Raw genomic sequence first — 23,222 nt, forward strand, 5'->3', positions numbered from 1 at the left:
GTGGGTGGGCAATAATGGAGCCAATAGCTTATTTCTTTACTGTACTAAAAGTATACAGATACTAGAGTTTATGAAAATTGTAAAATATTGAAATATCACCTGTTTACTTTGAAAAATTTAATATGGAATCACCAAAGTTCACCCTTAAATTAACAGAATATTCGTGAATTAATGATAGGCCACCGCGAGTTTCATCAGTGTTACTTGATACGTGAACTTGAAATCTGCAATGAATTATTTGTTAAATGAGTCCGTATGAATTTTGCCATACGTATTGCATCTGTATGGCCAGATGAAAATATTGAAAGAATCAGTGACTCACACAACACTTGTTTAAAGAATGGCGAGGTTGAGGCCGAAGTTTTCAACCCGAAAACGTGTACGTCGAACGTTCAGCGCCGCTTTCCTGTAAGCTTAAAAGTTTGACAATGGCGTTTGGAAAGTCAGTGGAATCATGCTCGGCATTCCAAAGGCCATTGCCAAACTTCTAGGCTTACAGGAAAGTGGCGCTGAACGTCCGACGTAAACATTATCGCGTTGAAAACTTCGGCCTCAATCTCGCTAATGTTTGCATTTGGTGATCCGTCAATAAAGCGAGAGAAGTGAAATTTCATGTCAGACCTTTCTTCTAATTTAACCTTTATATCAATAAGAATTACCTTCTTGCGAGGATTAGATTTAATTCTGTACCTGTGCAAATTACACCACGGAAGAAGTACAAAGTTCTGTATATTACATTTCTTCCGCGATCTCCGGAAGGAATGCAACGTAAAGAACGTCATGAGTCTTACAAAAACGTGTCAAAAAAGTATGTATTATGGGTATAAAAATTAATTTGTTAATGGAAGCCACTTTTTGATTAAAACCAATAAAAAAATTTATATATGAATTTAATTATAGTTCTGTTACAATGCTTCGTTATATTGTGTTAATCTTAAGAATATTCCATTATAAAAATACTTTTATAAGGCGTTACAGGGCGACCGATTTTTAATTTCATGTTTCTAATCATTATTTTCTTGTAGTAATCCCGAAAAATGTAATAATTTGAATAATGGTCCACCAGTGGTCGAGTGAATAACACTACTGTACTAGTCGCGGGTTCGCACCTCAACGGTGAAGCTTTCCGAATTTCCCACATGCCTAACACCTGAATGAATGTTTTCCCTCGTTGGCATAGCGCACACGTATGGTGTTGCCTTATTCTAATCCAATCTAATTATTGAGTAGATTCAAATATTGCACAGCAACATAATTGTTGCTGTGCAATATTCGAAATAATCAGGATTAAGATCAGTCACTGATACAAACAAATTATATTCATGATTATCTGCAACTACAATTCTTTTCCCATCGGAATTTCTATCCACAATGGCATATTCAAATTAGGTCAACAATGTTCTATTCTTTACGTAACACAAGGTTACAATATTGATGTCAATCAGATAATTCGTTTTATTCATTTAAAAACTGAGGTGACTTGATAAAAAGTTAGGCTCGGGGAGATTAAGCTAAATAGGGGTCATTTTGTTTTTTAAATTTGGCCAGAAATGTAATGAAAAATAGTTTAATGAACACCACATTTTACATAATTAATATGTTTTATTAGTTTAAATATATGAACTAAACAAAGTAAAGAAATAAAGATATTTAAAAAAATATATTTGAACATTAACATTGCAATGACTAAATTTTATAATCATTTAGTGTATTGCTACAAAACAATATTATGGGAAACTTTTCAGGTATTTTGAAATTTACTATAATGATAGTATTATGTAATTCAATGGACAAATGATATTATTATTGATTGACAAGAATTTAAAACAGTCATCTGAAAACTCCATTAAATAAACTAAATTCTGAGAAAAGGGGATGTCAGTAAGTCTGGAACCACAGGAGTTATGTAGGGCTTTGATTATTGTCTCACAGATGAAGTGTGGCACTAGTATGGAAGAATGAATTCATGCTATTTTAATAGTGGGGATCTGTAATCAGCATAAAGCCAGAAAACAGTTTAATGTGCTACATCTAGACTTCCCACCATTCACACACAGAAATCTGGATGTAGATTTGTTAAACTCTTTAGCAACTTCTCACCAACTATGGGTGTGTACCATTGTTCCGCCTTATGTAGTTCCATACTTTACCTGTAAACTAACGAAGATAAACATAACTGCTATGGCTCCAGTCTTATGGAACACTTTATAAGCTATGAAGTTTTTACTTTGTTAGTGTTAAATTTCAAGAGAAATTTTCAAATATGGCTTAATTAATTACTGTAAATTCTATAAGTAAGTGAAATTTTACACTGTGCTTTACTAAATACATTATTTTTCATACATTTTCTTCTTCTAATAATGCCTGAGATTCATTATCATCTAATTAAATCACAGATGATTATTTTCTTAGTTATCCTTTTGATTTATAAGGCTTTTTTACTAAACAATAAATATTCTTATCAAATAAAAAAATAATTAGATAAACTGGCAAATTATCGAGGCCAAAGTATATTTTTCATAAATTAGAACATCGTATGTAAATTTAGTATTATCAATTGCAAAATTTCATTGATCTATGCCAATTGCGTGAATTGCAGAAGACATTGTGTGTATTCGATTGGTAATAATCCCGTCTGATGATGATAAATTCTGATAAGAAGACATCCAACAAGCAAATAAATCACTTATATCAAGAAATTATTTATTAAATATCATTACAAGTAAATTATAAAAAAATTTATTTTAATATAATTTAACAATTAGCAACCAATAATTGAAATTTTATTCCTTTAAGAAAAAGAGAGAGAGAGAGAGAGAGAGAGAGAGAAAAAAAAAATAGTCACCAGTGAAAAGATCTCTCTGCAACGCAAATTTCTTTAAGAGGTAACCAAGTGAAACTGTACGAAGAATTCTTGCATATATTTATATAAAAAGAACAAAAAAAATAAAGGAAAAAAACAAAAAGCATTCCATTCTATTTGGTGAGGATATTGCAGATGAAAAATGTCCTTCTGTAGTTTGTTGTTAACGTACGAATCTCATAATGCAATGTCTTGAAAATATGCATTTTCAAATATCACAATGAAATTTTTATTTCTTCTCTCCAGTGTAAATGAGAAAACACAGACTGCGTAAATGACGTAGTTGTCACATTCTCTCTGCGAAATCCTTCTAGAAGCAAGGCAACTGATGCGTGTGTTATGTAATAATGTCTGTACCATTTGTTTCCTGCAGCATATACAGGCCGGGTGGCACAAAGAAAAAATAAAAAGTTAATCATCGGTTTCTTCTTGTATCTCGGAAATTCGAAAAGTGATCTTGCCGACGGCAACGATATTCGTCTCTGTGAACTTCTAATTAATACAGTAACTATGAAGCAAACAAATTATATTCATTATTATACAATGTATAGCTGACTCCATACAGATACACAAAGGCAAATCCCAAATGCAACAACAACACATAATAAACTAAAACAATCCCCTTAAAGAATTAAATTCATAAAAAAAATGATAAATTTCAAAACCAAACACATATCCCGTTTACACCTTATTTTAAATCTGTTAAAAGATAAATGCAAAAACCTGCTCCACTTTCACAACAAACACCTGAATACTAAAAAAAAAGTAAGGGAAAATAAACTGTGGTTAGTCTAAAATGAAGCAAACGGGAATTGCAGGAATTAGACAAAATACCACAGAGCAAAATGACTTTAAAGATTAATAAATGAAAAGAATGAGGATCAATTTTCAATTTCAATAATAATAATAATAATAATAATAATAATTATAATGATAATAATCTTCTTGTAAGTTCTTACAATAATTAGCAAACAGTATACATGAAATTTTCTTAAAGTCTTCAAAGAGCATGTAATAGCCAGACACACTTCTTTTTACTACATCATAACTGTGGTTCTGACATATAATTTTTTTTTTTTTTTTTTTTTTCAATATTGCACTTAGTAGCGTGATTATGCAAACACTCAACTTTGAGAAAAATGCAAAGCAACATTGTTTTTGCATAATACTATTAAGCATTCCATTTAGAAATGATCACCAGATCTATGCTGCATTACTGGTAAATGCAATATAGGATTCTATGCTTAATTTGTCTGGGACGTCCAGGAAACGTACAGATTTATCTGCAAATATACAATATTTTTTTTTATCGTAGAGATAAAACAAAGAAATTTAGCTTACATACGAATGCTTCTAATAACTTTTGTCAAACCAACTAGATTTCTCCTGAGTGCTTTTCTTGGAAAAGTATCCACAAGTGTCTTGTGTCGTCCAGTCCAATGTTCTTATGATACAAAGTGATAGATGTGGTGAATTTAGTGGTTTGGTTCGTGAGTTTAAATACAAACGTAGCAGTTTTGCATTCGAGCTTCCATATTTCAACACGCATGAATGAAATTTCATGCTTAGAACAAACTCGTTAACACCCTCTTTTTGCTACATACTCAATAAGTAATAGCTTATTGATATCTACAAATAAAATAGCAGCCTATTTGATTGTTAAAATCTACACATATCTACAGTTTTTAATACATATAAAATTAAAATGATACTGGCCATAATTCACAGTGAGCATACAAAGTATCCTTCCATAATATTCGATAAAATGGATCTAATTTTGAAAGCTTTCGTACAGATACCTGTCTTAATCGGCATTAAAACTACGGCAAGTGTGCTGTATTCTCGTTAATTCCAGGCATTTCAAAGAAATACAGCATAGATTTGATCATCATTTTTAAATCTAATGCTGAACAGGTAATGTGCAACAACACAGAACAAGATATTATGACAATGAATTTACTTCCAAAAAGAAATAGATTATCACCAAAAATTTTGCATGTTCAATACTTGCCTACTTTTACAGATCCATATATTACAACTTATGAACTTCTAAAATATGCAAATCGATTGTTTGTTCTTCTTCTAGCATAACATGAACTCGGGTAAAGTTCTGCTTGCGTCGATTGATTACAACAGTGAACATTGTGAATAAATTCATTTTTTGTAAGGAACACACCACATTTTCCATTGGAATGCAACAGACAGATACATTTTTTTTGACATATATTGTTAGAATGTATAAATATTTAGCATAAAATAAATACTTTCAATAAATCTCATTTTTTTTTTAATTGTGTAATTTTGATAAAAAGTTAAAGTAGTAAAATTTACAATAGTTTAGTAAGATTCAGTGAGAATTAAGTAATCCAGGATTAATTATATCTATATACATTTATCTCAGCAAGATTAGGATCTGGTTAGCTTATTTGGTAAAGTGCTACCTGCTACAGAGTGCTGAGTTCAAGCTCCAAACTGGACAAGATAATATATTTTGTTTCTTATTTGATTAAATTCACTATTTTCATCATTCGATCATAAGAAAGTCCATCATATACTACTTTTCTTTTTTTGAGCAATGTGTATGCATGAAGATGCAAATATGATAAAAAGTTAATCTTTTTTTTTTTTTTTTTTCATACAGATCTTTCAGCTGCATATATTTCTATAGTTTTATTTATAATTCTTAGTGAAATGTTCACTATATATATATTTATTTATATATATATAAATCTTTAAATATATATATATATATATTTTATTGAATTACACTATGCATTGGCCTTCTAGTTTCTCATTCATTGTTTGTTACTCTAATAATGTTCTTGAAACTGCTTCTTTGCAAATCCTAATTACATCTCTAAACAATGAAAGAATTTCTGTTCTAGTAATTATCTGTTTATATTCAGTTCCTGAACGAATTTTTCCAATATTGCACATAAGAGAAAAAAAAATACTTTCTGAATAGGGAATGATTTCTCAGATAAATTTTTTATAGTATTTTTGCGTATATTATCATTTTGTTTATTCGGTAATTATTATATTAACATGTTCTTCTTCTATTATGTAACTATTTTGATAAATCAAAAGTCGACTTAGCGTCCGACTCTTCGTCATGAATTTTATAATGAGTAATTTTTCTAACCGTAATGGCGTTTCAGATGTTGTAGTAGATATGATCTACATTTAAAACTTTTTGAACAGACATCACATTCGAAAGGTCTTTCCACGGAATGAGACCGTTGATGAAACTTTAAATCCTTGTTATATTTGAAACTCTTCTCGCAAAGATCACATTGAAACGGTCTCTCGTCAGAATGGGTTTTGTGATGTTCCGTTAGCTGAGATTTGCGCTTGAAACTTTTGGTGCAAAGTTCGCATTGGAAGGGCCTGTCTCCCTGAATGGCAACTCTGATGAAATTTCAAATCCTTGTTGTACTTAAAGCTTTTCTTGCAGAGATCGCATTGAAAGGGTCTCTCGTCCGAATGAGTTTTTTGATGCTCTGTAAATTGTGATTTACGTTTGAAACTTTTTGTGCAAAGCTCACATTGAAAAGGTTTCTCTCCAGTATGACAGCTCTGATGAAATTTCAAATCTTTAGTGAATTTAAATCGTTTTTTGCAAATGTCACACTGAAAAGGTCGATCATCGGAATGGGTTTGCTGGTGTTCTGCTAAATGTGATCTACAGTTGAAACTTTTGGTGCAATATTCGCACTGAAAAGGCCGATCCCCTGAATGACAACTTTGATGAAATTTTAAATCTTTACGATATTTAAAGCTTTTTTCACAAACATCACATTGAAATGGTCTTTCGTCAGAGTGAGTTTTTTGATGTTCGGTTAACTGTGACTTTCGCTTGAAACTTTTTCTGCAAAGCTCACATTGAAAGGGCTTTTCTCCAGAATGACAGCTTTGATGTCGTATCAAATCTGATTTACTCTTAAAGCTCATTTTGCAAAGCTCACATTTAAAAGGCCTCTCACCAGAATGACATCTTTGGTGTCTCTTTAAATCTGACATATTCTTAAATCGCATTTTGCAAAGATCACATTGAAAAGGTCTTTCTTCAGAATGACGTTTCTGATGCTTCCTTAAATTGGACCTATCCTTGAAACTCATTTTGCAGAGATTACATTCAAAGGGTCTCTCTGCAGAATGACATTTTTGATGTTTTCCCAAATCAGACCTATTTTTAAAACTCTTTTTGCAAATTTCACATTCGAAAGGTCTTTCTGCCGAGTGGCATTTTTGATGATTCATTAGATTTGACCTATTTTTAAAACTCATTTTGCAAAGATCACATTCAAAAGGTCTCTCTCCAGAGTGCCATTTCTGATGCTGTATCAAGTCGGACTTATTCTTAAAGCTTTTCTTACACAGCTCGCATTCAAATGGCCTCTCTCCAGAATGGTAACTTTGATGTCGAGTCAAGTTTGATCTACTCTTAAAACTTTTTTTGCAAAGCTCACATTGAAAAGGCCTTTCTTCAGAATGAGTTTTTTGATGCTTTGTTAAATGTGATCTGCATTTAAAGCTCTTTTTGCAAAGCTCGCATTGAAAAGGTCTGTCCTCACATTGATAAGTTTGATGCTGTATTAGATCTGATCTATTTTTAAAACCTGCTTTGCAAAGATCACATTCGAATGGTTTCTCATCGAAATGAAAACTAAGATGCTGTGTTAAGTGAGACTGGCAGATAAAACTCCTTTCACAAAGCTCGCATGGATACAGTCTCACTCCCGAATGGTTTTTTAGATGATTTGTAAGATCGGATTCAAACCGAAAATTTATCTTGCAGATCTTGCAGTAGAAAGGATTCTCTCCGACGTGAACTTTTTTGTGTCTTTGTAAGTGGGCATTCAGGAAAAATCGTTCTTTACAGATATTACAACTGTATGTTCTTTTTCCAATGTGAATCATTTGGTGAGTTCTGAAGAAAAATTGGTTTTGATAAATCCTTTTACAAAATTCACATTGAAATTTCTTTCCAGAATACAGCATTATACATTTTTTCAAATAATCTTTCCTTGTAACTTTTTTCTTACATAGTTTATATTGATAATATTTCTTTTTTGTATGAAGTGCTATATGCAGTTTTAATTTAAGTTTAAAACCAAATTCCTTTTGGCAAATGTTACATTTAAAATGTTTTTCCGGCTTTTGTATAATATCATTGATATTGCAATCGAGAGGTATTATTTCATCATCTTCGTCCTGTAATTCAAATCCTGCAAGTAAAATATGTTATATTAATAGTTATTGTGTATTAATCATAAAAATTTTAATAAAATTATATTCAAACTTTAATTGAACATAATTATTGGATTTTGAATGGTTCTTTTTTGTGAATTTTTTGTTAACTAAGTATATACGTAAACAACCTTTAATCCAACAGTAGCTTACAACAAACTAACATTTTTTGGTGTCTCAATTGGTTATCGTCATCAGAGTAATTTACTACTGAATTAAAAGTTATTATATTCAAACTGAACCATCCAATTTGTTTATATCTACTTGTAAATATGCACATATGAACCATTTGAAATCCAAAACTTGGCCTAAAAGTTATATGTAGCAAATTAAAATAAATTATATTACTAATCAAATAACAAGCTGAATTTATTACTGTGCAACGTTTTTTGTTATTAATAATAAAATAAATATGTAATTAACAAACAAAAAACCAGCAAAAATTCAATCTAAACAAACGTTTTCAACCATTTTAAACAGTCATCCTCAGGTTTGATTGCAAAAAATTTGAAAATCGTATCGTGAAGTTAGGTGCATGCCTCGTTGTCGCTCTTTAACAAATTAGTCCTTTAAGTCAAAATACGCCCTCCACACAGTCGTCAATGAGTCCTTTTCTTTGAAATTGATGGCCGTTCCCTTCTTGAACACTTTAAATATCTCCAGCTGTTCGAGATATTTTAGGCTGCCCTTGTGCTCATACCTTTGTATTAATCATGCATTATCAAAGTCCACCCTGCCATCATCATCAAGGGCGAAAGAAGCCAATGCCGTAGTGGAAAAGCATTTTTGAATGGAGTATATTCTAACCCTAGGGATCATAGGGTGAACTGCCCGGGTGAATATATTGGTGCTACAACATGCTGCCTTAAAACAAGGATCAAGGAGCGCAAATACTCCATTCAAAAATGCCTTTCCACTACAGCATTGGCTTCTTTCGCCCTTGATGATGACAGTAGGGTGGGTGGACTTTGGTAATGCACAATTAATACAACAGTGTGAGCACCAGGGCAGCCTAAAATATCTCGAACAGCTGGAGATATTTAAAGCATTCAAGAAGGGAACAGCCATCAATTTGAAAGAAACGGACTCATTGGCGACTGCGTGGAGGGCATATTTTGACTTACAGGACTAATTTGTTAAAGAGCTACAATGGGGCATGCGCCTAACTTTACGATACGATTTTCAAATTTTTTGCAATCGAACCTGAGGATAATCACTTAAAACAGTTGAAAACGTTCGTGTAGATTGAATTTTTGCTGGTTTTTTTTGTTTGGTAATTACATATTTATTTTATTATTATTGTTTACCCCAGTAGTATTGGGATGATTTTTTTTTGTTATCAATGTACAGTTGCATTATTTACAATAATGCAACTAACTGTAGGATAAACAGGTGTTGCAAGTTCAGCTCCTGCTTTGGATTGACCTTTTCTTTCCAAATATTCTACATTAATTCAATTTAATTCTAATTATTAAAATTAATACAAATGCAGATCTTTAGCCCGAATTACACAGCATTTGTATATTTAATTAGGTAAACTGTAGCCCGATAATAAATCTGGCTTATTACTCGATTGATTTAATTAACCACTCTGCAGTGATTCGTTGGATATATCTATCAAGGGCGATCACGTGGCAGTGACGAACCACGTCTACATCCACAAAGAAATTTTGCGGATATTTGGCTAGTTTTTGGCAATATCAGCAAAGAAATTTTGCGGATATTGCCAAAAATTACCGCGAAAAAAGTTCACAAAAAAAGGAATTATGTGACAATAAAAGAAATTTTTCTTTACTAGGCATAACTGTTTAAAAACAATTTTTTTTTTAAACAGAAACAGAAAAAACGCATGGGAAAATTCTTAAAAAATTTCCCATGTTTATTCTCTACTACATCGTGGTAGCTCCATATCTGACTAACCCACTGTAGAAAGGTTAAATCTTCAACAGCATAAAATAATAATTCTACAACAAATTTTAGATGATCATTAAACTTACTTCAAGGACTTGAACTAGGTCTTAAAATGTTCTAAAATCACTAGTTATATAAATGACAAATCAAAATATGATAATTATATATCAAATTGACAATAATTTTCAAAAATGCTTTCATTTTTTCAATAAAATTTATATTAAAATGAGATTTTATGACTGGAAATAAAATTAATATAAGAGATATTCGATTTAATTTTAATTTTGTATCTAATGGTCAATTTAACTTTACAGTTCGGTGAAAGTTTCACGAATATTGAAAGTCTGAAATCAACTGATCTAAGAGAATCAGCTTTGAAAACAACACTCCAAAATAAATAACACTTCTTAACACATTACAAATTCATTGCGTATTGTCAGGAAGTTCTGACATGTCACAACATTCATTTCAGTTAAACGACTGATCTGAGTTTTACTTTTTCAAGATACTATTCGTCCAATCTATTCAAATCAAACTTATACCAATTACAATATAAAAAATATTTTAATAATTAACAAATGTCTGATCGTCCTAATTTATTTTCCCAATGATTTTGTTATTTGTAATCATTATTAAATTTTATGAAGTTAAGAGCAATTAAGAAAACTTTAAAAATTTTTAAAGAAAAAGGCTTTTAGCAATTCATTTTCTTATAAAAACTAAGCTAGTTTGCTTTAACTTTATCTCTACATTTATACACGACGTAGTTTGTAGTTTTGAGGATGCCAATAGTATAATTATCTCTCTAAACGTGAGATCGGCAAAAATTGCCTTAATCTGTTCGAGATCAAATTGACTGAAAGGAAAGTTGTTTGACTGGTTTTGCTATACAAATTTCCCTTGTAACCTGAAAGGTAAAACAATTTCTAGGTACATAGAAAGAACTAATTTTTATAGCTTAAAAAGTTCAGGCAGTGGACTCAAACTTTAACTGAAGAGGCCAACATCCACTGTAAATGACAAGTCTGATGTTCAATATTCTGATTTTATATTTTGTTATTTTTGGAAAGATTTGTTTGCAAAAGTCCACAGAAGCAAAAATAGAAATTATCCCTCGTACAAACTTCAAGAAGCTTTAAAATTCTTTTCTGACAGAAATTTGTAAAACTTTAACAAACTCCCTTCTTTAAATAGGATTTTATAAAAATCATTTGTGGCAAGATCTATTAATTCTTTCAGTGCATGATACGGGGCATACACACTTCTTTTTAACATCTCATACCTTGCCTATGTTCTCTGTACATCTCATCAGAATTATTTCACACCCTACAGGTATTCCATTATTAATTTTATAAACATTCTGCGTCTTAATATTTACTTAATTTTAGATTTAAGTTTACCCCTTTTTTATTTTAGCACATGTTATACGGTCCTAATGTGTATAAGTGCGGAGCCAAAAGAATTTTTAGCTCCATTTTTCCCTCCTTTTTTCAACTACTTGTATATCTTCTTACGAGTCATGTTGGTTTAACTGTCACAATCTCAGGTAATTAAGTTTTATTGTATAAACCATTGTATGCGTATCCTAATTTTTTCAATGCATTCTGTAAATTTGTAAACCTGTAATCAATTTGCTGATAAATATAATGTAATAATAGAACTGGAGAGAGGCGTTAAGTCTGAAATGCATATCCGTTTACACCAATAAACCAACCTTTTTCCTCTGAAAGTGTTTCCTGTGTGATATGTTCTCGACGGCAACATTGTGCTAAGAAAATACTATTAATTCTAGTTGACTTTTCAAAAGATTATACACTTTGAACTAATTAAATGTTAATGATAAAACATGTCATCGAAAACAAGCTATGCTTTGGGAGCTCCTGTTGGAGAATCTGGTTTAAGGGATTGAAAATCACCATAAAAATAAAAAAACTTTATACCATGTTAAAATTGAGAAATAAACAAAATTTTTTAATATATTTTTCTTGTAATATAATTTTAAAACATAGCATTTGTCCAGATAATGAAAGAAGAAAGTATTTTTTTCCTTATCATCATGGACAAGCTAATTGAAATTCTTACACAAAAAACTATTAAATATAAAATATATTTTCCTGGTGTATTATTGAAAAATGAAACAGGGAATAAAGCTATCATATTATTTTAAACAGTGCTAACAGTGTTACTTATAGCATGTTACAACCAATGTAGCTATGAACAAATCATATTCATTTAAATTCTATTATTTCAGATTTAGACTACATTTACAGTCACTGAAAATTCAAATATGGAAATGATTAACTTATATAAATCAAATAGGGAACATTAAACTAAAGTTTACTGTATAGAAAATCAGTTTATTCCATGTAATATATGTTAATCATCATCATCTTAATCACAATACAGGGTGTCTATAAAGTCCCACTTTCAGAAATTTATTGATCAAATACCATGGTACATTATATAATACTCATAAAGCATTAGCTAATGTATATTGCACAAGGTGTCCAGGTTTTGTTTCACAATGTTTGCATAACAGTGACTCTATATGAGGGTCTGCATAATGTGACTAATATTAATGTGGTATTCAAATTCTAGATACAAGTCAAGTGTCACCATGACTACATCTTCATCAATTCTCATTTCCAGTTTGCATGGATCATGTGGAAGAAGAGCACAAAGACACTGTTATTTATGTTACCCCTAAGAAAAAACTGCAAGAATCATGGGTCCATGTCGTGAGGGGATCATCATTGCAATTACATCGAGACCCCAGTCAAGTGTAAGAAAATCATCTGACATGCTATTTTGCCTTAGACCTGATGCATTCTGATATATTGGCCAGGTAATGGGCTGTATGTTACTGAAAGTGAGACTTTCTTTACAGACACCCTGTATAATGTATATATGTCAGTAAAAGTATTAATATTCTCTCTTCCAAACATTTAGAAACTTTTAAAATTTAAATTATACAAAGCAACAAAGCAAAACAGTAAATTTATTCTAATTTTATATTTTTATTAATAAGACTGACTTTGTACAGTCTTATGTTGAAACAACGTGTACTTGAAGTAGTCAATCCGTCTTACTCTCTCTCAATTAAATCTCTCTTCTGTAATGTCATTTGTATTAGAATTTGTTTTAATTTCAAATGTCAAAGCAAGAGTAAAATATTCAATACATATATTAATACAATACAATAATTTCAATGAGGGACTACAAATAAAAGTTAGACCAGGTTACTTTTCACTTGTTCTTATGAAAAGTATAAGACAATCTCGAACTAGCTGAAAATGTTCTTACTGAAAGTGCTTTTCTGTTCAACTAAAAGTGATTATTTGCTAGGACAATCTGCCAAATTAAAATAAATATAACATTAACCAATATTATTTATCGATGAACAAAATTTGATAAGAGAGAGATGAACAGAACTAAAAATTTGGAAAGCTGTTTAAAAAAATTTCAAAGATTGATAACAATGCCGTTGAGCAAGTCAGTCATTTAATTAATGAAACAATGTAATAGCGAAATCAGTAAAAGAATGTTTAATCAGTGTAGTTTTGAATATGTACACAATAGAAGTGAATTTTAAAGAAATAAACAATGCTTTTAAAGAATTATTGAATCATTATTATAAACAACATTAAGCATTTAATTTTCATGTTTAGTCATCATAGATGACATGATTTATATTACAGTAGTGTCTCACAAATTTGATTTAATGTGGACTGAGAAGATGACAAGTTAGCAAAAATGGCGATGGAGAGTTTTATGGCACAGTGACGATGCTAGTCTAAATGGCAGAATTTTCCTAAAGGTATTATATGTGCAAATTCATATATGTATTAACTACACGCCAATAGTGACTATTTCTATTTGTAATTAGATTTTAATTATAAGAATATTAGCTATTCAATGGTTACTTCCAATTCAATGACATTTGCCCCATGGAATTTTGCAGTGGATTTTGGAAAAAAGGGTTATATTCTTTGTTAACGCGTGAAATTGATGCTACTATCAAGTGTCACCAGCAGTGAAGAATGATAATTTATTTAATCCTAGTGTTAAGTTATAAAGGTAAAAATTTGATTACATGTATTTCTTTTCCTCTGAATGACAGAGTGAATTTTATGGAATGCCGAGTTATCGAGGGTCAAATTTCTGGGACTCTACTGTACTATATTATGTTTTTATTTGCATGTACAAAATTATCATGGACTGCAAGAAAACAAATGGAATAAATTAACAAACTTACTTCTTATGTAAAATAAAAAATAATAATAAATACCTTTGCAGCTTTCATTTTTAATTAAATTGTCAATGAAATCTAATTCTGGAAGACTCGCTTTAAAGTTATAAAGGTGATTCTCTTCGTGGTGAAAGAACATCATATTGTTTTGATATGGTTGAGAGAAACCATTCAGGTATGGTATACAATCATAAAAGTCTGCATCACTTACAGAATTGAAGTCATCAACATCTTGAAACTGTATAAGAAAGCAAATCATCAATGTTAGTAAAGTAATGAATTTTAATACATTACAAAAAGTAAATTGAAAATATAGTATAAAGTTAATACATAACAACATATTAATTTCAATTATAAAATCTATCAAACCAATTAAAAAAATTAAATCTAGCTTAAATGATAGTTTAGTCTAATCTTTAACTGTTTTTGAAAAATAGGTACTGTACAGGGTGTCCAAAAAGTTACTTTGCAGCAAGAAATTTGTAATGACATTAAATTTATATGTATGGTATTGCATACAATTTACAGGTCTCGTATGTGGTGCCATACATATAACTTTAATATCATTACAAATTTCTCATTGCACTAACTTTTTGGACATCGTTAAAATGAACAACTATGTGAAAAATAGTGGTTTAGCCATAGATAGAGACAGAACTAAGGCTTGTTTCTGTTATCAACTCATAATAAATTCACGGACTTATTGCTGAAAACTTCTAGATGAAATTATAAGTTAGAAACCTTTTGTGCCAACTAATTGTTGCCTTCAGGAAAGTGACCGTGCATAATTAATCACAAATGACCCTGTTAAAGAACGACATGTCAGACCAGATCTAAAACAGTACTTTCCAATTTCATTTGGTCACAAAACCCATTTGAACAAATTGCAGAATCCCTCTCACGTGAAGTCAAAATGACAATGTAGCATTAAATGAACAGCTGGATTTCTTTATTGGGATATTATGGCTAAATAACTACTTGTAATTAAATTTAACAAGAGAACGCAGCCTAACCGCCTACCTCCTACTAACTAATTAGTAACTATGTAGTCACAATAACAAAATAAAGAAATCCTATTGTTCATTTGATATTTGAAATAATTATCAAATTGGCTGTCATTATCAATTATAAACTCAAAACTCATAAAAAATAATATAAGCACCTTACAAAGTGATTACACTTCTCACCAGAAACATGCATGATTGAAAAAAATCATTCATAAAACCATGCATATATGACATTACAATGTGTACATTAAGCAAGAAGTCCTAATACAATACTTTTAACCTTCATTAAATTAAAAACTAACACACATTTATATTTAAATAAAATAAAAAATAAAATATAAACTAATTTTTTCGCTAAGTAGCAGAATCCTAATTTTTGCTTCACAAAACACTAATGTAAACCATTCGTGCTTTTGAGCTTGCCGCGCCAATATTTAAGCCATATTACTTTGATAATTCACTTCCGTAATTAATCAACAGATTCTATCAAGAATATATAGTATTAAAGTAATATATTAAAACGATATAAAAACATTTCCAGACTTCTCATTTAAAATTTATTCTGAAAAAATTAACAATAAAGAATAGAAAGATTAAATTAATCTGAATCGAGCATGAAAACAAAGGAGTCACTCGGGTGAACATAATTCGAACGAGTAATCGTTTAAAATAACAAAGTGACCGTTTTTCTCTCCGGCGTTAACCAGATAGATTTTAAAATAAGGTTTCCTTATTCAGTAAACAGAGTAAGAATATAAGAAATATGCAAAATATGAATATCAAAATCTTTATAATCAGCTTTTTATTTATAAATTAGTATAATTTTCTATTTTAGGTACTTTGCTACCTGTTAATTAATTACCACCAGGTGGATTGAATAAAAGTGAAAGTCACGAGAAGCAACGCAAGGAGTTTGGCGACGCTACAAGTCTGATTTCGAGATAACAAATGCAGTTGGTCAACCAAATCCAAGATGAGCACCCAAAAGCTAGTTAATCGAGATAAATTTTATAAAGGTTTAAAACTAGTTTAGAACAACCACATATACTTATTTATGATTCCACCATTTCATTATATCATTACTTGTGATTCAGTTGATACAACTGTTCTTAAAATATATGTTGTTTGACTGACTTTTGGTTCATCCTATATATACACACACACACACACACATTCTAACAAAACATATGTATATATCTTTTAATAAAACTTTTAAATGCCTCATTTATATATTATTCTTTGTTAATCTGTTCCAGTTCATTACGAATAAACTGAAATCTATTTCTATGTAAGATTCTCTGGAATGAACTTAGTACTATTTAAATATGTTGCATTAATAATTCATTCGATTAATAGATTATTTAAATATAGAAATTTCTGCTTTTAACGCACGGTTTTATCAAGATTAATACATTATCAAGCGACACGGTTAAAGCTTGCAAGTTTCGACTTGGCAGAAATCCATTATGTACAGTTTTAACCCGGCCACCTTGTATATAATAATAAAAAAAAAAAAAGGGTTATTTTTACCTATACTTATTTCATTTTAAACACCTTTACATGTGCACATGCGTGCGTTCAGACTCTAAAAAAAGAATTCAACCACTTGTAAGTCTTCTTACAAGTGGCAATAGAAATTTCTAAGTATACGTAGAAATTTAGTTTTTACCTAAAATCATGTCAATATTATACATATATCAAGAAATTATGTAACCTTATAATCCTGAATCTTGTATAAAATCTCACGAGAATATACAATATACTTGTTATTGTATTATGAAGTTGCTACTATATTTTATAAATATTTCTCAATAATTAAATAAAATCGGTCTAATAAAGCGACTGTTGATAATCCAAATGGAATTAATGATTTAAGTGGGTTATTTTAATGTAAATACTACAGTGCACATGAGAAATATTACACTAAAAAGTATAGAAATTTTTAATACTATTTTTAAGTATATCGTTAACAAAAACTGTTGCAGGTCTGAATTATTCCTTAAACTTTCGTGGATAATTTGTCCTTTGCCATTCTGATGCTCCATTGCAAGTCCTTGCGATGGATATAAATAAAAAGCCATCTTGGTGCCCGCAATATGAAAAATAAGCTTTGTTTTGGCATTTAAATGCCCGAAAGTTCTAAAATTATGAAATATTAACTATATTAATATGAATTTCTGAGAAATGACATCAAACTATCACAGTATTGTTTTTATTTTTATCCTTTAGTATCTTCAAACAAACAATAACTTTTCTTTGGTTTATTAATTAAAAATTTAAGAATATGAAGATATTTATGTAAAAAAATCTTGCTTGAAAACTTCAAAAATTTTGTTGTAAATGTAGCCAAAATAATAAGGAAATCGTTAAATCAGAACAAGCATATAAACGGAAGAATAAAAAAAAAATTTTTTTTGCTACAAATATATATTAATCAAAGATTAATTCTATGAACCAATTTTGCAATGTAAATAAAAATCACTTTCCAATTTCTCGCTCAGTTTTGCTATTCATTGTCAGCGTGAGCTAACCTTTAGAACGACTCTTCATTCTTTCATGTGCCTAGTTTCAGCAGGAGACAACAGATGTTACATACTGTACCTGTATGTGACAAGTCCATTGAAAAAAAAGACACAAACAAAACATGACGACTATTTCCAAACCGATTTTGGTAAAACCGAAACTTCCATTAGCTATAACAATCTTTCCCCTGGAAACACATTATACTTTCTATAACTTTTGGATTGTGCTGTGACAACAAACATTTATTCTGCATTCTTAACAAGCAGGACAAGATTTGCAAACCATTCATTATTAACTTAATATAACATTTGTATGAATAAATGAGCTTTAAGTCTTGTGTTACTCATTGAGAGTGCAGAACAAGTGTGTTGTAACTTGACACAAAACTACCATAGTTCTGGTGTCATAGCAATGGTTTAATAGATTCCAGTGGTTATGATAGTGCAATAAAATACGATTTGAGTCTCGAGAAAAATTTATTATTATAATTTTAAATGCAGATAACAAAATAGTCTATTTGTATTTAAGTTACTGAGTATACTGCTAAAATCTACATATAACAATAGTTCTTTTTAGTAACAGTGTTTGAATCATAGATGAGGTGATTTATTGTCTTTTCAAATGTCCTTGATAAGTACTGTATAAATATAAAAACTAAATACCAATTCTAAAGTTTCCTGATAGAATAAGAGTTATAATAGGGTTTTATTATTATACTTCCATGATAAATATATAGAAATTTTATCTTGATTAAAGATCTGATAACATTTGAAGCTAGTCATTATTAAAGTTTATATATTTGTACAGATGTTATAAAAAATACCTAAAATATGAACTTAATTTAAATCTAATTCTTTTCATTAAACTATACTTACAAGTTAGTGAATGATAAATGGAATAACTGAAAATAAATTTTCTGAAAGTTTTAATTGTATAATAAATTTTTAATATTTTCTTGAAATGCTAGAAAACAATAGGATTTCACAAGTCCTGATATATTTCCTTATATATATGAGGAAATTCATTGTATGTCTTATCAATTATATATATATATTTATAACTACATACAATATATACATTTATAACATATAATAAGCATATAATGAATTAAACAAACGCTAACAAGTTTGAAATTTATACATTTGAATATATTTTTGAAGTTGAATTCAGTTATCTCTGTATATTTCTACTCCTATTTGTAATATACAGGGTGACCAAAAGTAAGTGGACAGTAAATGGAAAAGGGTTTGTGTTAGAGTTATACTAAAACAATGGTGTGTATTTAACTTTGTTATGGTTGAAAAATTACATCAGAGATGCATTTCAAGAAATTAATACACAGAGGTACTTGTGGAAAAATGTATGTCGAAGGACGAAATGTAGACTTCAGAGCTGTGTAAATTCTGATGGACAACAGTTTGAGCAACTACATTGATAAAATTGTATTATATTAGCAAACATAATTGTATATGTTATCTCAAAATTTATATGTATATGTAATTTCAATACATGTTATCATTTAGTGTCCACCTATTCGTGGGTTCACCCTGTATATTAATTTTCAAGAGCATTGAGCAAATTGTAAATGTCTCTGTTTGTTCACTGCTCTTGTGTAATCAACTTAAGATAATCATATTACTTTCTGGATTATATGGACTATATTTTGGCTAATTATTAATAATTAATGGAATTTTTTCTAAAGGGAATCAGTTAGACTGTCGTCGTATAAGATAACAGTTTAACTGCACTAACATTAACTACTGATTACAGTATTTTTTGATATTTAATTATTATTATTTTGAATAAAATGCAACAAAATATAAACCAAAGATGACATTACCTTCTCACTTTATCTTTTAAACTCTGTAATGTAGAAACCATTTTACATTAATTATACTTAACATTTGTATAAAATTTAAAATATTAAATAATTTTCAATCCAAGCAAGCATTATCAAATACAACAGCATAGTACATTGATAAAATTGTACACAAGTAGAATATACACACAAATGCTTGCTTGTGTATTATCATTGCTGACATGTGTTTGATGACGCTTTATGTGATCGGTATGAAACTTAGCCTCAACAAGGAAGTGGCCAGTGAAAAAATTTACTTCTTTACTCACTGACTACCCCAGTAATTCAAATGGAGATGTTTATGAACTGTCCCAATTTTATAAATTAAATGTAAACATAGATGAATACCATTTATCATTTTTATTTTACCGCTATATTCTTTATCCAGTAATAATAATAAAATAAACTCAGAAAATAATTACAGTGTGAATTAACTTTAACACACGATTGGAATTTAAAATTAACACATAACCCGCACCCTTTACAAATTATCATTCAAACGCACGACCCACGGATTATCCACATAAAATTATGGCACCAGAGAGAGGCATTAGGCTGTGTCTCGTATTAAATTTAATAATATGTGGGTTCAAGTGACGCTCCAGACCGATTCTTTTCTTCCAGTTTAGTCTAAAATTATGGTAATATAACTGATTTAAAAGCAGTATCATCACATCTGAAATGCTGAAAAGAAACTACACATTGCTGCTTACAAACACTCAATAACTTATTATTCTTATTTTAAAAATAATTTGAATTTTATAATCCATCATAACAAATTTCAAAATTATGTAATGAAATTTACAATCATTGGCTTCGGCTTTCCAAATAAAATTAACGCCTTCCAAAAACAAATATTTAAATAAATAATACAAAAAGATTTTTATAATTTAAGTTGAATTCTAATTTTTTTTTTTTTCTTGATGGAAAACTTTTAGAGTAATTTAGAAAATCAATAATAATAATAAGGTTAAATGAGGTTAAAATAAAGAAGGAGCCATTTTGTAACAGTTAGTAATGTTTGCGGCTAGTTCATAAAGAATGAGCGAAGTGTGTTTTAATATGTTTATTAGATGCAATACAATAACAGGATACATTACATGAAGAATGTATTGAGGCCCAGAATACATATACATTCAGAGTTTTGATAAACAGTATTGGATGATATCCTCGTCTTCTTTCTTATACGAAAGAAATGTTGGCTGTTTATATCGGGAATAGACAAACACGATATTTAGGTTTACTAAATTTATAATATATTGATTGATTGATTAATAAAATGAAGGGTCGGCGGAAAAGTGGTATTAGTGAGAAATAGTACGACTTGAATATATTAGTGGTATAGTTTAACATTCATTAAAAAATCATATCTTTTTACATTAAATAGATGTATTTACTTGCATATTACTAACGTTTATTATCCTGTTATTTTTAAATAAATAATTTTTTAAATATTTAATAAATAAAACTACTCTATCCACTTATGCCTCGACCCTGGGCATAAGAGCCAACCTTACGAGGCCGAAATGATCAGACTCTCGCACCGAGTGGATCACATACAATCGCTAGAAACTCTGGAAATATACAAAGCCGGGTTACATACTAACTGCATCAATTCCAATGATGCGATTAATATTTCTCAAGCTTGGAAGTTCTGTTACGAAGGGGAAGACCCCCACACTCTAACGCACACTTCCATCCCTTTATTTGTGTATAGAATAATTATATTCTTTCGTTTGCGAAATAAAACTGTTTTGACACTTATACTATTTTTCCACACGTCTCTTCAAATAATTATAAATAAATAAATTATTTGAAGCTTTTAAAAACTTTATATAAAACATTAAAGTGTGCCGAAATTTATTTTGAGATATTCTTCTTAAATAATCAGATGAATATCAGAAATTTGAAAGAATTTTTCAGTTTTGCTGGATCATTTAAAGTATATAACAAATGTTTCAAAATTACACAAAAAAACGCGACGTATCCTATGTTAGTAGGTAATTAAAATCTTAAAAATATATTCTGAAAAAATTGAAATTTAATATTAATTATGTTTAATGATGCCAAGGTTTCTGGTTTAATTCTCTTTTATTGCTGTTAATAAAGAACTATTACTTAATACTCGCGAAGGTAAGCTATTTTTAATATAGGAAACTATAAACTAATCATATAAAAACAAATATTTAAAATTTCTCTATGATATATTTTCCAACTAAAATATTTATTATAACTTTATATTAAATTATAAATTTGTATACATGGGCGAGAAATTATTAAAATGTAAAAATATAGAAAAGAACTTTTAAGGTTAAGAAATAAATTGCCTTAAATACAGAATTGACAACATTAAAAAATTAACTAAATCACGAATTAAAGAAGCCATTCATTTATGAAAGATTTACCATTTAAATAGTACATATGCATCTTTACCCAGTAATATTTATTGAAAGAAGCTGATGTTTCTGGCTAAATCTGTTACCATCTTCAGATTTTATACCCTAATAACAAAGTAATATTTTAACGATAGAAAATTATGGTTAATGTTACCTATGGTAGCGAGCATGGCGACTCGTCTCTGAAACAGTTACCCCTAATTACCCCTATTCTAGTAATTTGGTTGGCAATAATTATGGTAATTTATTAGAATAGGTTAGGTTAGGTTAGAACGTGCATCCCCACTGTTTCAGAGACACTACCATAGGTAACATTAACCAAAATTATTTAAAGTAAAATTGTATTATTCAAATGTAAAAGTTGATAGAGACAAAAATAAGACATGAGGATGAGGACAAAAATTAGTGTGTTGGAAAATGTGAAGCTCCATTCAGTCTGAAAACCACAGAAATATATAAAAATCAATAAAGCAGTTTTTTTTTTGCCAATTATCAGAAGAAACTTTGATTTTGTAGCACTTTCATATCATGTGTTTCTATAAAATACTATATTTTAAGACCTTTCTGTGACTGAAGCCTGAGAATGTTATAAACGTATGGTACGTGCTTGATATTTCAGATGTTTCTGAATATTTTCTGAATTGATTTATATACATTATGCTAAAATAACTCCTAAAACTATACTGATTTGAAAATTTTTCATTTATATCTATCTATTTGTATTATTGTAAATGATATCTAGATCCTTGTTTTTTCTGCATATGTTGTCAAACAGATGAGGGGGGGCTTTGCCCAAAATATGGACAATAAAATACTTCTAATACAGTTAATTGTCTTCCTTGTGTGATTACATCCAGAGAAAGTATTGCAAAATTAATGTATATATACTTACCTTATTATTATCCTAATTTATATCTATATTTAGAATTGTAACATTTCATTGCATTCCATAACAACCAACTCCAAACAAAATGTCGATCTTGGGCATCGTGTGAGTTAATAAATCACAATGCCATCATCGATAACTAGCAAAAGGAACAAAAATCTTAATTTACAGTAAAACTATTTGTGATAAATTATTTGGGACATTCTTAGAAGAAATCAACAATAATTCAAGAGTTATTAGGCTAGGTTTAGAACAGTTAAGTATTTTTACAGTGAAATA

At 29.5% G+C, this 23,222-nt stretch overlaps 1 protein-coding gene across 1 annotated transcript in view; it reads right to left on the reverse strand.

Moving 5' to 3' along the window:
• Positions 1-2,682: 2,682 nt before the first annotated feature.
• Positions 2,683-23,222, reverse strand: part of LOC136980321 (zinc finger protein 271-like) — a 40,813-nt gene continuing 20,273 nt past the window's right edge. The window contains 3 exon segments of the mRNA XM_067276412.1: positions 2,683-6,258; positions 6,260-8,091; positions 14,313-14,511. Coding sequence (XP_067132513.1) covers positions 6,001-6,258; positions 6,260-8,091; positions 14,313-14,511 — 2,289 coding nt within the window. The 3' untranslated portion in view covers positions 2,683-6,000.

The sequence above is a fragment of the Centruroides vittatus genome, unplaced genomic scaffold, assembly GCF_030686945.1.
Source record: "Centruroides vittatus isolate TY-2023 unplaced genomic scaffold, ASM3068694v2 contig_693, whole genome shotgun sequence".
Taxonomy (NCBI): Eukaryota; Metazoa; Arthropoda; class Arachnida; order Scorpiones; family Buthidae; genus Centruroides; species Centruroides vittatus.